The sequence below is a fragment of the Cololabis saira genome, chromosome 6 (assembly GCF_033807715.1).
Source record: "Cololabis saira isolate AMF1-May2022 chromosome 6, fColSai1.1, whole genome shotgun sequence".
Classification (NCBI taxonomy): Eukaryota; Metazoa; Chordata; class Actinopteri; order Beloniformes; family Belonidae; genus Cololabis; species Cololabis saira.
The window spans coordinates 34,349,646-34,367,092 of NC_084592.1; the positions used below are offsets into that span (position 1 = coordinate 34,349,646).

The 17,447-nt window shown below is 40.8% G+C and overlaps 1 protein-coding gene across 1 annotated transcript in view; it reads left to right on the forward strand.

The window, feature by feature from the left end:
- Nucleotides 1-17,447, forward strand: part of lrp1bb (low density lipoprotein receptor-related protein 1Bb) — a 520,571-nt gene that overhangs the window by 245,589 nt on the left and 257,535 nt on the right. Inside the window, exons 10-14 of the mRNA XM_061722939.1 lie at nt 7,508-7,730; nt 11,796-11,982; nt 12,131-12,274; nt 14,873-15,109; nt 15,434-15,614. Coding sequence (XP_061578923.1) covers nt 7,508-7,730; nt 11,796-11,982; nt 12,131-12,274; nt 14,873-15,109; nt 15,434-15,614 — 972 coding nt within the window. The remainder of the gene's footprint in view (nt 1-7,507; nt 7,731-11,795; nt 11,983-12,130; nt 12,275-14,872; nt 15,110-15,433; nt 15,615-17,447) is intronic.

Sequence of the window (17,447 nt, forward strand, 5' to 3'; positions counted from 1 at the left end):
CTTAAGCACACTCTCAATGTCCTCGTACAAAACCTTCATCTTGGCAATGAAACCAGAGCTGAGGCCGAACCTGTGTAAGACTTTTCACAGGTAACGGTGCTCAACTTGGTCAAATGCTTTTTCCTGGTCCAAAGAAACCAGACCAGCATCAAAACCCAAAGAACCAGAGACTTCCAAAACATCACAAATTAGTGACACATTGTCAACAATGGACCTGCCGGGCACACAGTAGGTCTGTGTCCGATGTACAACCTGGTCCAATACCTTCTTCAGCCTGTTTGCGAGAACCTTGGACAAGATTTTATAATCCGTGCAGAGCAGTGTTGCAGTATTGGAGGGCAGTTCTTAATGTTCTGCAAATCTCCTCTTTTAGGCAAGAGAGTCAGAACTGCTCTCCTGCAGCTCCGAGGTAGAGACAAATCATTAAAACTCTCCTTAAAAACTTCCAGCGCATTGTCTCTCAGTTCAGGCCAGAACATTTAAAAAAACTCTGGAAGCCCTTCGATCCCAGGAGCTTTGCCCCCCTGCACGCTCTGCAGTGCCGTGTCCACCTCCTCTGCAGTCAAAGGACCCTCCAGCTCCTTGTTGGCCTCGTCAGAAACTCTGGGCAGCCCACTGCAGAAGGAGTCGAAGGTCTCCTCATCATCAGCGCACTCGCTCTCATACAGTTCTCTATAAATCCACCGCTCTCTGCCTTATCTCACTGGCTTCAATCAGCAATTTTCCTGATTCTGATTCTCCACGAAGAAGTATTTTGATGGTGAGTCCATCAGAGCGGTGCTCTGAAAGCGAGAGTGTTATACATCAAAATGTGCGTCTCCATCCTGCGACAACGCGCATGACTTTTCTCTTTCAAAAGCGTTACTGTGGCGACGCTAGACGCCAAAAAGCGCGCCCCCTCTTCATCTGATTGTTCCATATTTGATAGTTCCCCAAAAGTCACCAAATTTTGCACGCAAGCCAGGCCTGGCGATAAATTTGATAATTCATGGTTTGCATTAATGGGCGTGGCCTAATGGCTCAACAGCACCCCCTAGAAAACTTTTCTCTGCCATAGCTTTTGAATGGGTTGTGATAAAGACATGCGGGTGGTGTCATCGGACTCAGTATTGAGTCCTTGACCATAATTGGTGAAAATTAGCCCCGCCCCTTCTTCTGATTGGTTGTCCCTATTTTCTGCTATAACTTTTGAATGGTTTCACATAGAGAGTCGTGGGTGGTGTCATCGGACTCGGTTTTGAGTACTTGACCTTCATTGGCATGAATTAGCCCCGCCCCTTCTTCTGATTGGTCGATATCTGATACGTCTGATTTTCTGCAATAACTTTTGAATGGTTTGACATAAAGACTCGTGGGTGTTGTCATCGGACATGGTTTTGAGTCCTTGACCATAATTGGTGCAAATTAGCCCCGCCCCTTCTTCTGATTGATCGATATTTCATAGTTCCTATTTTCTTCCATAACTTTTGAATGGTTTGACATAGAAAGTCGTGGGTGGTGCCATTTCTGATATGCTTATGGGGGGCGTGGCCATGAGAACGAGGGTCTGTTCATTGCTGCTTGCAGCTTTAATTTGGATTTGAGGTTGTCACAACAACCTCGATCTCCTGTGGACTCTGCAGAACCCTGCAACTCTAGATCGCTCATACACTCGGTGATGTCACAAGATACATTGAGAGTGTACTGCTGACAAAACTGCTTCATCTCCACCTTCCCACAATGCCACCACTTTTTCAGTGATGTAAAATCACTCTTTGTTTTTCCAAAATTTTTCCCCAAAAAATAAAAGTTTCATTAAAATGTTAATCTAATAACAAGGCCGTGTTAAAATGCCAATAAGCGCTCTTTGGGTAAAATGTTCCTCATAAAAACAGTGCACATAACCAAAGAGTGATCAGTAAAACCAACAGGCACAATTGCACACATCCAAAACACATTAAAATAATGTTTAAAACAATAAAACCGATCAAGTCTGGCGAGAGAGATGACATCATCTTTCCAGTGAACCCACATGTACTGATGCTCAGTTGCGTGAAACCTCCTCCACACATACACTTACTCATGAGAGTGCACACACTATGAGACACTGGATGAGGTTCATTGTGATTTCTGTCCAGCCTGTCATTCTCTATACAATTAAAATCACCACCAACAAATAAAAACTCTTATGGTTTAACTCAGTTAGTTTTGTGCACACAGTGTTCAGAAACAGTTTCCTGTCAGCTCCTGCAGAAGGAGCATAAACATTCATCAATAATATAGTAAAATGCTCAAATTGTGCTTTCACCACAATAAATCTGCTATCCACAACATGTTCAACAACATATGAAAGAGGAACAAAACGTTTGGAAAGTAAAAAAAACACACTCCACTACTGGTTGTAGTGTTGTGACTTAAAATCATATTTCCCTCCCACACTGTCCTCCAGTCTGTCTCATTTTCACTGTCACTATGTGTCTCTTGTAAAAACATAACATTAATGTGTTCGGTCAGTTCATACCAGCCCCTGAATCTCGCGCTCAGAAGGCACGCCAATTTTTTCCAGTGGCCAGCCGCGGTACTGCAACAAAAAAATCCCATGGGGCCCAGAAAGCTTTTTTCCCATAGACCGCAATAGTAAAAGAGATGCCTCTAAAACTGTTCACAGGACACCTCTAGCTGTAATCACCGGCAATTACTAATCTTTGTATTCTATATTTTTAAGTCATGGACTTTATATCTGTCAAAAATGTTTTATAACGGCCAGAAAAGTCAAAGAAAAGTCTCTTTCTGGGCGTGACGTCACGGCTGACGTCACAGCCGTGTCTGTGATGTATTATATTAATATATATTATATAATTATATTATATTAATACATTAATAATATATCTAATACTATACATGTAATAATATACATGAATTAATATATTATATTAATACATATTATATTAATACTCGCCTCATTGCCCCGGGGCATGATGGGAGACCCCAGAGCATCATGGGAGGTGACTCAACTGCGCATGCTCTATGGGCCCGTTAACGCGGAAGTAAACCCGGAAGTCAGACATTTTTTCGCTGTATGCGCTGGCTGAGCAAAATGCATTGAAATGAATGGGCGGCCATTTTCGACGTACCATCCAGTTCTATAATACATCCATGTTTCATACAGCGTTGCACGACACGTCTCCTCAAAGAGAAGAAAAAAAAAACATGAAACAAAGAGATTAAAAGATCTTACTGTTTTGTCCGCCATCATGTTTGTTTTGTTTCCTAACTTTAAGCACTCGTTTTTTCAATCCGAAACCCTCCTGCACTGTAAACACTCTGTTTCTAAGATGCATTTTAACTGCTGAGCAGAACATTTTTGTGTCTGCAAAATAATCTTCTACCTTCACCCCTTTCATGTTCTTAGTCTCCTGCAGAAAGGATTTGATATTTTTAACAGAACACGTTCTTTTCTCCTGACTGAGAGTCATTTTGTCCTCCATCATGTCACTGATGTCAGACTCAGAGTCATCACTGTCACTATTGTCCGACCTCTGACCTCTGACCCCTAACTGCAGCCTGTCCTCGTGTCTCTGACCTGCACTGCTGACAGCACCTTTCACAGCCTGGGACACATTTTTCCTCTAGTAATTTACGTTTGTGATGTCCATTTTCTGGACACACACTCTCCACCGCTATATACATCTCCTGCACCTGTTCCTCATCCTCTGCAATGCTGTCCATGTCCTGTGTGTCACACACACACACCACTGTTCCCTCCTGCCTGCTCTTCACAGCTCACTTTATTCACCTGATCATCTTTACCTGCCTCCTTTTGTTCCTCACACACAGCACTTCTGTGTCCTTTGTCTCAGTGTTTGGTGTTTCTGTGATCTGTATTTCTTGCCTGTCTTTCGTTCCTCCATCTGTCTGTCCTTGTGTTTTGTCAGCAGATCTTCTCTTCCAGCCTGTCTCTGACCACTCGACCCCTCTCCTGTGTCTTCCTCAGTCCCCTGCACCCTCTCATTTGGACATGCCCTAATCAAATGTCCCTCTTCCGTTGCTGATGTAGCATACAACACATATTCAAAATCACCCACTTTAACATTAAACCTTATATATTCATTCCTGTTGTTAAGGATCAAGAATACGTTTCATCTGTGTGACACAACATGTTTCAGCAGAGGTGACTTACAACCTGTCACACTTTTTTAATGGGAGAGACAATTTTCCCGTGTCTAGACAATTCTTTCTTCAAGAAATCGTCAGAAATAAAAGGTGGCACATTAGAAAGGGAAATCCTACTGGCTGGGTGTGAAAGTGGCAAAACAGAAACATACAGATTTTTAATGGTTATTCCACATTCAATCACTTCATTTGTTTTTTCGACCCGATCCCCAAAAAATCACAACAGCGCTGTTCATGCATGCTGCAGATTTAATTAATCTTCCAACTTTACCAACTGCCAAACTAACATCTTCCACTGAGCAGGGAAACCCGGCATTAACTTTAATGCTGTGTTTCCTACTCAATTTTCTAAAGTCATCCGCCATGCCGCCAGCGCACCGGCAGCGAAACGCCAGCGACGTGGAGAACAAAAGAAAAACCCCACTAACAATACAGACAACAAGTTTACACAACTAATATCCAGAAACAAAAGTTAGAACACAAAAGATACAAGAGAGTAAATCACTCACACAGAGATCGCTCCTGCACTCACTCCACACGCTCACATCCATCAGAGAGAGAAGGAGAGAGAAGGAGAGAGAGAGAGAGAGAGAGAGAGAGAGAGAGAGATGGATAGATGGATAGATGGATCATTGTTAATACTGCTGTATATGCAGGTTACTGGTGAGGTTGGGACACAGAAGTTTTCTAAGGACTCTAATTGGTGAGAAAAAGGTACCGCTGTTTCTGAAGAAGTGGGCCTGAGAGGGGTCTGTCAGTCTGAGGCAATGGAGTGAAAACAAAAGAAATGAGGGAAGTGTTGGATGGCAGCACAGCATGAGGAACAGTTTTATAGAATATGCCCTGGTTTGGCATTTCATTTTTATTCTTGTTTGACTCTCTATGTCTCCCTGCCTCTCTTAATATTGGACACGGAATCTTAACTTTCCCATATAGGCAGCATTTTGATAGATAACTTTCCCTATTTTCTCTGAAGAGAGAAGAATTTGATTGATGGTATGGTTTGTTTATCAGCAATATTTTTTTTTTCAGTACTACAAAAGTGAAGCATCCCGTGAGTCCAATTTTTGTCGTTGCGGCAATGATGTGAAAAAAAGCACTTTAAAAGGCTTTGATGCTTTGTTATGTGTTTATAATTCTCTGATGTGTGTTGATATGTGGAAAAATCAAGATATCATCTTTGTTTTATACCACTGAATGATCCCTGCCTCTGAACATAAATGGAGCTCTTTTGCCAAATACATTTTTTGGAATAACAAGCATAATTGCTGTCAGAGATGAGATGATTCTTCTAAACAGCTTTTAGAGGGTTTTTTTTCTGCCATTTATATGCATCAAAGAAAGCTACTTAAAGACAAATGACACAAACCTCTATGTATAGCCTGTGCTTTATGCTGATAACATTGTTTATTTGTCTCTGAGGCATGTTCCTTTTTGCCATTTTTTTACTGCTCCTATGCAGTTTATGTCATCATGGGGGCTCATTTCTAGTATCCTAGTTGAATATTGTTGCAGCTGTAGAGCGCAGAAGTACAACATCAGCACCAACTTAATTCCAGTCTTGCATTTGGGAAGCTAGGCTCCTTCCTGATTCTGCCAATTTCTCAGCACAGTCATGTCTAGAGTTCAAAGGGCAGCCAATTTCTCCCCTGACTTGGCTTGTCCAGATTTAGTCCTCTTCCCATCTTTCTCCTGCTGTCCAAGGAAGCCATTGGAGCTCTCTCCTAACAGAGACGCAGCAAGACCGGATGACAAGCTTTCCATGAAAATAACTGAAAGTGCAGACCTGAGCAGCTTTGAATCCTATAAGTAACAATGAAAGAAATCTTAACTAGAAACAGGATATTTCCATTTTGCGTGATATTTTTACTAGCTGTTTTAAGACTGTGTTTAACTCCTATTTTCTAAGACTTACATTTGTTCCCTCTGTCTTTCACAAAATTATTTTCACCCAGCTCTCTAGGTTTTGAGATAATAACTGCTTATGCTCCACTTCGCATCACACCTCGTCAATAATTTGCTGCTTACTCACAAACCCACTGGTCCCATGCAACATGCCTTCTCAATGCCTCCAAATTGACACAAAGGATGTGGAAATACAGCTTTTACTGCACTTCACAAAAGGCCAACGAGCATCTCTTAGATAGGTGGTCTTACTGGGGGATTTAAAAAAGGCATTTAAACTGGGTTTGATGGAGTTAAGGGGAGGGAAAAAAAGGATAAATTAAAGCAGCGATGAACGGGCCCTCGCACCCTTGTGCACGTTCAGGCGTGCTGCAGTGGAAGCGCTTGTATGACTTGCATGCAGATGTCTTCAGGCCTGGACATTTAGCAGATGACACCACCCACGACTCTCTATATCAAACCATTCAAAAGTTATAGTAGAAAATAGGAACTATCAGATATCGACCAATCAGATGAAGGGGCGGGGCTAATTTGCACCAATTATGTTCAAGGACTCAAAACCGAGTCAGATGACACCACCCACGACTCTTTATGTCAAACCATTCAAAAGTTATGTCAGAAAGTAGGAACTATCAAATATGGACCAATCAGATGAAGGGGGGGCACGCTTTTTGGCGTCTATTGTCGCCACGGTAACGCTTTTGACTGAGAAAAGTAATGCGCATCGTCGCAGGATCGAGACGCACATTTCGATGTATAACACACCTGGGTGCACGTTACGGCCGACTCCCTGTTCGGTTTCGGCCATGGCGCCAAGAGACTTTTCTTTAAGTTGTGACATGATACAGGTGTGTACCGATTTTCATGCATGTACGTCAAACCGTATTGTGGGGCTTGAGGCACAAGTTTTCTAAGGGGCGCTGTTGAGCCAATAAGCCACACCCATTAATGCAAACCATGAAATATCAAATTTTTCGCCAGGCCTGGCTTGCATGCAATATTTGGTGACTTTTCAGGCACGTTAAGGGGGCAAAAAGGCCCTCCGGAAGAAGGAAAAAAAAAATAAATGAGGAAAAAAATTCCTACAGATACAATAGGGCCTTCGCACTGTAAGTGCTCGGGCCCTAATAATAGTCCAAGCCATTCTCACAGTGACAATATATGACAGTGCTTTACTTCCCAACTCTGAACGTTGTTGTTTTGACCAATGCGTCAATGCCTAAATACTTTTAGTTGTTGCCAAATGTCTGATCAGATATTTATGTCAATGGGCAGTTGAACAGGTGTACCCAATGAAGTGATAGATTAATGTATATTATGATTTACTTTGTGGAATATAAAAACATTAGATCTTAAAACATTTGCAGAAAAGAATGGGCTCTGCTCTCATAACAAAGAAGACTACAGTGTTCATGCCATCTAAACATTTAATCTCTCCCACTCTCTTCAGAATGCTGTTCTTCACTGACTATGGGAATGTGGCCAAGGTTGAGCGCTGCAACATGGATGGCACCAACCGGACCCGACTTGTGGATTACAAAATTGAGATGCCCACAGCTGTGGCATTGGATGTGATCAAGAAGCTATTGTATTGGGCGGATGCCTACCTGGACTATATCGATGTGGTGGATTATAATGGCAGGAACAGGCACACCATCATCCAGGGGAACAAAGTGAGTGTGACATTTCACTGTAGACTAGAGAATTTTTGTGTTTCATGGACACTGTGATGGTTGTCAACAACCTCTTTAGACAATTTCAGTAATATCAGTACTATCTCCCTCTCCATTTCAGAAACTTAAATTATGACATGAGGGGAGTTCGTAGTACATTTGATCAATTAGGGGACCGGTAGACAGGTGGTACATTAAAGGGCTGTTGTCATAATTGATCCATTTTAATTTTCATACAAATGTCTTTTGGACATGCTGTATTAAAAAGAAGGAAGAGACTCGCATGGTGGAGTTGTTTTCAAAATGAGCAAATCAATGATCTCTCCCCTTTATTGCACTTTTAAGGCCTTTCCTCACTAATTATGATTATTCATTAAAATAACCTTTCAGCCAACTTTGACTAGATACTCACCTCTTATGTGAAAAGAAGAATATACACATTAAGCACGTTATTATGTATGCAGGTGTTCTTTGCATAATATCGTCCTGTTCATTTGCGTGTGCCCTCATTAGTGAGAGGATCTTAATTTAATTGCATCTGCATTACAAATGTCATGCAAACCCTGTCTGTCTCCTCCATAAACTCTTGCCTTTAATGTTCCAACCAAAAACATCAGTGATCAGAAGCACTATTTCAGTACATCTGTGTGTGAGTGTGTGTGTTAGATTATTTCTTTTTTGTAACAATTTTCGGCAATAAATATTGTGCCGTTGGAAAGCCTGTTTATTCATTTTCTAAATGGTGCAACATTTGTAAGGAACATGCATTTGTGGGATGAGCAGCAGAGCTGAGTATGTGGGTTGTGCCCATGACAAATTTGCCAAATCTTCTCAGCCAATGCCAAAAGGCTTACAGTATACTGTTTCTATCAACTCTTCTATTGAGCTTCTGCTTCTCCCAGTTGTTCCCAGTCAGGCTGCCAATCAGGCACCTGATTGGCAGCACCTGTGCTGTGCTACAGTGGTTAGTAGGTGTCTGCTCCAAGAATCAGCATGCAACATTGGACTGATCTGGATAGGGCCGTGCCAAGCTGGTGTACGTCAATTGTTTGCAGAGAGCACTAATACCATCTCTAAACTGAAGGCCAAGTTCCAGATAACAGGGGATGTCAGAGACAGGCGCAAAGTAGGCATCCCAAGAAGACTGTTTCCTCATCCTGTCAGCACTTGTGGGCTGTTTTTTTTTATAGTTGTGGCTGTGTATGGTTCCTCAACAGGTGAATGGATAAATTGTTAAATTGCCAATATGTGTTGTTTCTTCAAACTTCAATCATCCAACCCACCAAACAAGAGGCAAAGTTGTTTGACATTGGCAGAGAAGATTTGGCAAATTTTCATGGGCACAACCCACATACACAGCTCTGCTGCTCATCCCACAAATATGTTACCATTTAAAAGGGTAACAAACAGGCTTTCCAATGACATAAGATTCATTGCCAAGAGGCATTGTTCCATCAAATAAATAATCTACCAAACACACATTTTCTCAACTGTTTATATTTACTGTTATGGTCAAAGTAAAACCTCCTCTCTGACTGGATGGAAACCTTTGGATGGATAGTGTGTGATATTGTAATCTGTAAAATTCTTTCTCACCTAATGAATTATTATGCTGAAAATGGCCTTCGTTGTGATGGTTACAACCTGCTTGAATAATATGTTGAGAAAAATCAACATTTCATTCATGTCAGCTCATTTAAATGTATCCATCCATCCAGTGGAGATTGGTCAGTAAACAAAGAGCTTCTCTTTCCGGCTCATTTTTTTTTTTACCTCTGCAGTAGGTACAGTGTAGTACAGAGTTCACAATACTACAGATGCCACGCAGCTCTGCCTGTAAATCTCCTGCTTCATTCAAGAATCTTTCAGCAAAAGATCGCTAAATCACATACTGGATCTATAACAAAAACATGGTTTCTGAGTAGAAGAGTATGGATGTTGAACTGGTCTGCCCGCAGTACAGACCTTTTGCTCGATGAAAACATTTGGAGAACCATAAATACAAAATACAATATAGAAAGGCCCTGGGGTCCATTTCACAAAGCGGAGTATGTTGAACTCAGGGAAAAATAGTTTTCTTTTTCACAAAGTAAGGTTACTTAACCCTGACCAAGACAGTAAAGTTGAGCCTGTCTCAGAAAGCGAAGTAACTCGTGCTTGGAGTCTGTTACCATGGTGTCTGTGAAGTAAACCTGGTCAAGAGCAGATTTACTTCAATGTACCCCGAGTTGATATCTGTCTGCTCCTCTTCATGATGCTGAAGTGAGTTAAATTTCATCAGACAATTGATAATATAACAACATTTTAGAGATTTGTGAGAGATGACATGTCGCATTTGTGTCAGGAAAGTATATTGAGTGACACCCTTATGATTTTAAAGGAGCCTTAGGTCTTTTATTTTCCCCAGCTTGTCTGCCATGCATTACAAATATCACATATGGTCATACTTCACACAAAATACCCTGGGGTGTTCATTTTAAAAGCTGTGGATACTGAAAATTAGAACGTGAATGATGCAGAATTGTGAGAAGTGGCCTGATTCAATAATCGATACCAGCCCCGCACGCACGCACGCACGCACGCACGCACGCACGCACGCACGCACGCACGCACGCACGCACGCACGCACGCACGCACGCACGCACGCACGCACGCACGCACGCACGCACGCACACACACACACACACACTTTTTTACATTTCAATTTTCACACATTACTTGTTTTTTTTCTCTTTTTTAATAGCCTCAAAGTCATCAAGTAATTAACATTATCTAAAATTTGATATCATTAATCGCTCAGAATAATTGGTTGCTATCCTGCTCAGACTTGCGTGAGTAAATTTCCCTTTTGGATTTACCTGTGTGACTGGATGTATTGAACGCATTCATAATTCCCATTTGGGCTGCTTGAATGATTTTATCTTTTGAGTTTTTCCATTCTTACAAAATGTTTAAGTGTATACAACCGAGCCTATCAGTTTTTGCTCCCAGGATCGCACCTACGTGACGTGAATATAGAGAACATCTACATTCATTTTCTATTCATGCAAAATAGTCATGAAATATTTTATTTTGCCAACTTACTCGCTCTGCAGCTTTGTCCGATGTCATATCAGAGCTCCATTGATGACGGCTTTTTTTAGTTGTGGTAATTCAAGAGTTTCTTAACACAGAATTTGTGGACACCGAGTTATTTTATATTTTTTTACTCGTAATCTGTTGAATCTCCTTTGTGAAACAGACCCCAGGACTCATGACAAGCTCTGATCAAACAAAAAAGAGATGTCATTCCTCTCCTGAAACTCCAGCCACAGGTGTTCTCGTTTCATTGATGCAAAAGGCCTGTTAAAGAAGGCTGTTGGAGAGGAAGCCAACTTTTTTTTTTTTTTTTTTTTTTTTAGATTTTTTGAGATCTGTATTAACCATCAAATTTACAATTATCTTGTTTTGTTTATTTCTTAAGATGACACATTTCCTCAGATTAAGCATTACAAGTGTTTTATCCAGTGAACGAAATATAGGTTTGGGAGATGTACAAATGAATCCATTCTGTATTTATTTTATTTACACAGTTCCCCAACATTTTTGGAATTGGAGTTTTGGTATTTGTGGAGTTTATTTATAAAAAAAAGAAACATGTGTAAATGTAAATTGTAAAAACCAAACTGCCCATTTGTTATTCATTCATTTAGACTGACACAAGTTCCCGATTTCCCCTGATGTTCAGGTGTGGGCCAGTGAGATTCTGTGTTTTCCCCGCGTACATAGCTCATCCAGCCATGTCACTTTATTTTGGTGTCATCCTGCTAAATGTAGCATGGAGGCTGTTGTGTCTGGGCCAATGGCCTCTCAGTGGAGTTCCGCTTTTGACCCTTTAGTGGCTGCCAAGTGCACCAGACTGCAGCTCCAGCAATTCCCATCTCCCTAACGCATGATGCATGTGAAAAGATGGAAATCCTTATTTAATCAATTTTATTTTAGTTTTTGTTCTGGTTTACCTTGTGTTTGGCTTCAAGTAAGATGCAAAAACAGACACCATGGTTTTTTCATTTGTTTGTTTTACAGGTGTCCTACATATATTCATTAGCTGTGTTTGAGGACTACCTCTATGCTATCCACTCAGACCCTTCCAAAGGGAGTTCCACTGTGGAGCTGCTGCACAGGTTCAACGTCACAGCAGAGAGCAGGACACTAGGCAGCGTGGGCAATTCTACAGGAGTGCGTGTTTACCATAAACTCTCTCAACCAAAAGGTAAAGTATCTTTTCCTTTGAGGATAGGTGCAAGTTTGTGTCTTAATCTGTCTTGTTTTACTCACAAGCTCTAGTTTCTGATAGATCAGAAAAAAGGATGCTTCACTGGATTATAATGATTTGTTGTCCTTTTTAATTTTCCTCACAGTCAAGAGCCATGCATGTGAAATGGATTCCTATGGGAAACCAGGAGGATGCTCCCACATTTGCCTTCTGAGTGGTAGCTACAAGTCCAAAACCTGCCGCTGTCGCACAGGCTATAGCCTGGGCTATGATGGGAAATCCTGTAAAAGTTAGTACATAATTTGCTTTATTTAGTTTGTATGCTTTTATTAGTGAGACAAAAGTTACACCATTTTCCAAGGGCTACCATGCATACACAACTAGCACTGCTAGGAAATTGTAGCAGAGTTTGTTGTGCCTTTTTCTCTGTTGCAGTACATCTGTTTCGACACAAATACTTTGGAAGTGTTTTCATTTATAAGCATCACTCTCAAATTTATTGTTTCAATTTGGTAGAAGCTAAAGGTTCAGTGTTTGAGTTGCTCAAAGAGCCCAGGGTTGTGTAGTCTAACTCCACAGTTAAAAGTGGATCTGTTACTGCATTTGAGGATGGTTGAAAAAGAATTTTAAAGATGCCTTAGGTCGAAGGCAAAGGCTTAATCCATTTAATGGGGCACTTGAGCTTGGATGGAAGGATAGAGTGTTTAAAGGTCCTGGGATGCCGGTGTTTGTTCTCTTTTAGTGCTAACAGATTTTTTTGTTGTAGCTTTCTGCTACCCTTTAAGAAAAGTGTAAAAAATGTGTGAAGCAACCTGAAATGAAAGCTACTCTTCCTGTTTTCCTGGAGGCATTGTTGGACTTTATGCTGTGAACAGGAGGAAAAAAACGTGAACTACGGTAGAATGTTCAATATATTTACGACAACAGCCATCGTCTTTGTTTCTCGTTGATGCTCCTTTTTATATTTAGTTTTTTTGAATTGTTACATTTTGTGTTCTTGTACTTGATTTTCCGTCCACTGTAAAGGAGCATCAGAGACATACTTGAATGCAAATGTGGGGGGATGAAAAAAATTATATTTGGAAGTTGCTAGCATAAAGCTTGTCAACTGGCAAATCAGGCAAATGCTTTGGGCCCTGAGCCATAAGGGAGGAGGGCCGACCAACTTTGAATCGTAACAATTTGCGATTCAAAGGAGAATTTGAAACAACAGTGGTCGGCAGGCGGAGAACTCAGTGAAGGGGGAACGGGCGACCACCTCTCGCTCTCGCTGCGTCTTACGTAAACACAGCTGATGAGAACGGGTCTATCAAAATTATGAGAAGCTATCCATCTGGCAGTAAGAATCAAAAGGACAACAACAGGAGGAGAAAAAACAAACATCAAGAAAGTGGTAGGTAGTGCAGATAATACATAAGCTAATTTAGCTCAGAGCAGCTCAGTCTGTCCTGCTAATGTTGAGTAATACAGTAAAGACACATCAACTGGTTTGCTCAGTTAGCAGACTGAAAATAAAAGAACTATCTTGGACAAAACTCGTGGGAGATGGGCACGTTTATTCTTATAAACCAGAACAAGTTTAAGAACCATTGGAACAGGGATCTTTGAAATGTCTCCAGCATGTCACATTTTCTCCTCTTTTTGATGATGGTTTTGTTCCAGGGTACATTCAGTGCCTTCAATATTCTTTATATTTCTCCCCTGATTCATACCTTTCAGCAGTTGGGTCTCATATTTTTTTTGGCAATTCTTTAAATATCATGTCATGGTAGAATACAACCCCAAGCATTCATGTAACAACTATAACAAAAGCTGACTTTTATCTGGTTTTAATCTAAATCACTGTATTTGATGGCAGGTGTGTGCTATTTACCTACTGCCCCCCCATTATGAAAGAATGCATGCACAGACAGATGGTGATAAAGATGAGGCTGGTGAATAGAGCTCCATGTGAAAGTGGCATCTGCGATTGAGCTGTCGGAAGCCTGATTGATCATTGCTATAATGAGGTTTTAAGTTTGTCTGCATTTGTTGGGTGTGCTGATCAATCGCTGGACATTGTGTAGCTGACAATAAAAGCTGAAGATCAAATTGATGACACAATTTGAGGCTATACCACATTTCGATCAGGGTAATGGAGCTTTGGGAGCCTATGCATGACACATTTGATTTATGTCCTCTCAGAGATGTTCTGATGACATCAGCTATCTCTCTTGCCCTAGCTTTATATCTCCCTGAGCATAATGAGATTTGGTGTTAAATTATAGTCTTTTCATACAGCAGTCACAGTGAAGTTTGATATCTGGGTCTTTTGCAATGTTTAATTGTCTCTGGGGTAGTTGGTGTCTCCCTCACAGAATGATAAATTGAAGTGAGGCATGTGTGGTCCTCACCCCTAGCATCCTTGTCTCTTGGGTAAGGGCTGAGAGCGCAGAAAGGTCCACTTTTCTCAATTGAAGCCCTTCTTCCTTCCTTCTTATGCTCTCTGGAGGATTCCATAGGGTTTGAGAACATACATCCCCTGTGTGCTGGCAGGCCACAGAGGAGCTACCTCAGCTTTCTAGGCCCTTCTGTTTGTCTTTCTTCACATACACCCTTGTTATTTTAGAGCAGAAATTTGTGTTAACATTCAAGGTACGTATTGCAATTGTCTGTTTGCTCAAGAGTTTTACAAATCTTACTCTAATGGCTGTTTTGCAACAACAGCATGATTTAAAATGGAAAGTATAGTAATTGGCACTGATTGTTGGCCCTCTTAAGGTGAAAAGATCACTCAAGCACATGAAAACAATATGGGCAGGAAGAGGGTTTAATGGGACCAACTGTCATGAATTAGGTCGACAAAATGACCATAACAGAAAGAAGGGGTGTCTTTCTTGTTTTGCAGAGCCGAGGAATGGTTTCTTCCTGTTCTATGGTAAGGGGCGTCCTGGTGTGATCCGAGGCCTGGATATGAATATCAAGTCCACCGATGAGCACATGCTGCCGGTTGAGGACCTTGTCAACCCTCGAGCTATTGACTACCATGCAGAAATGGGACACATCTACTTTGCTGACACCACCAGTTTCCTTATTGGCCGTCAAAAAATTGATGGAAATGACCGAGAGACAATACTCAAAGATGGTAGGTCTAAATGCTTTGTTTCTTTTTTTTTTGTTTTTTTCTGCCCAAAGCAATTGTTGAATGATAATTTTCATACAAACCTTTATAAAGTGTCTTAAAATCTGTTGACACATTAGATATACATAACACATTCATGTAACTATGAAGCACAACATTTTTATCAAGCAAAAAAATGTTTTCAAATGAAAATAGCCCTGAAACATTTTTTTAAATAAACTCCTGATGATTGCATTGCAATAACTTCACAATTATGTATTCCTATTGTATAGTCTTTAACATAATCCTAAATTAAGTGAATTGACTATTCTACTGATTCTGTTATAGAACTTGATAATGTTGAAGGAATCTCAGTGGACTGGATTGGGAAGAACTTGTATTGGACCAATGATGGATACAGGAAGACAATCAGTGTTGCCAGGCTGGAGAAAGCCTCCCAAACCAGGAAGACTTTGTTGGAAGGAAATATGTCACATCCCCGGGCCATCGTGGTTGATCCTCATAACGGGTAAGCAGGATTACAACAAAAAAGGGCTAACTAGTCTACAATTAGTTAAAAACTATATGTCGTACTTGGTGATACTTCACTTTTTCTGGCCGCTGTATTGTGTAGAAGTTCACTCAGATAATGATTTCAGATGCGCTTATTTCTAGCACTAGATTATCCACCAGATAAACTGTCACTGTTACCAACCCACATTTTTTATGGGTTATGGTTCACATTGGCTATAAAATTTGAGAATTAAGTCACTTTCACTCTTGATTACCAAACAAAACTTTGCAATCATGATGTGTTTTGATGATGTTTAATTCCCTTAACTACTGCATGCATTTTTCGTTACCTTCTTTTCTTTATTTACTGCATGCATGTTTTAATGTTCTTTTTCAATTCAATGCAATAAAATTTTATTTAAATAGCATCTATTACAACACAAGTTGTCTCTAGGTACTTTCCAGAGACCCAAAACATGACCCTCGAGCAATTATTACATAAACAATAGCAGGTAAAAATTCCCCTAGTGGGAGAATAGCCCACTAGGAGAGTAGAATAACAGTGGCAAGGAAAAACTCCCCTTTAGGAGGGAAAAAAACCGAACGTACGCGACCTGCAGTACTCGCTTTGCCCGCGAGTGGCGCTGGTCCAGGTCAGAGCACCAGCCGACCACACATCGTCAAATGAAGCTGATGACATACGGAAATATTCCCAGTGTTTCTCATCATCGATTGCCCGCACTGGCAAGACAAGGGTGGCAAACTCTCCAGTCTCCCGACGGCTTTGGTTCAATGGTCTAATATACCATTTCCGACGGCAATGGCGCAGTTTCCTTTGCCGAGAATGTAACCAAAGCAATGTTATAATCTCCTCTTCATCCAATGTGGTCATGTTGTTTACTTGTTCTTGTTAATGCATCAAATTCCTATTAGCTGTGTGGTGATATAACAGTGTAATTATTTCAGTTTAATTCCATTAAAAAAAGGTTATTCCCCAAAGATAATTTATATTTTGCAGTAACTGTTACTATTTAAGTCTCTTTAAACAGTTACTGTAGCTGGTGTGGCCCTGGGCAGGACCTCTTCTAGCTGTCTCTAATGCAGCCAATCAGAAGAAACTGACTGAGGACTGTTGTTTAATCTTGGCATTGTGAGGAGGATGCTCAGTGTTCATTTTTTCTTTGCACAATCAGCTCTAGAGCTTACAGAATAGTTCCTATGACAGAGCCAGTTTTCTTTATTAGTTTCTTCAGTTTTTTTTTAAACTGGCCCCGATTCTGCTACCACAACAGATGCCTGCAGATGAGATTGTACCCTGCATGACAGACTTGTAGAAGTAATCAACATCAAAATGCTGAAGGACTTCCACTTCTTTAAGAAGTCCCTACTTGTAGACAGAATGAGTGTTGTATCTCCAGTCCAGACTGCTGTCCAGATGATCACAGTTATTTATATGATATCAATAGGTGTAATTTTTCCTGGTCCTTCTGAAATCCATGACCATTTCCTTCGTCTTGTTCATGTTCAAGATACGATTGTTCCCACACCCTGCCTCAAAGCGGTTGAGCAGTTACCTGTCCTCAGGGTAGTCGTTCAGATCACCTCAGTATTTCTTCAGATGAAGTGAATGTGGCAGTTTCCACTAGGGCTGGGCGATATGGACCAAAAGTCATATCTCGATATTTTCTAGCTGAATGGCGATACTCGATATATATCTCGATATTTTTTCTGTGCTATAATTGGGGTTTCCCCCAAAGCATTATAGCATAGCATCTCTGTTAGCTTCATTTTTTTCTGAGGCAAACCCTTAAAAAAACAGTCAGTTTTAATACAAAGCCTCGTGCCAAAT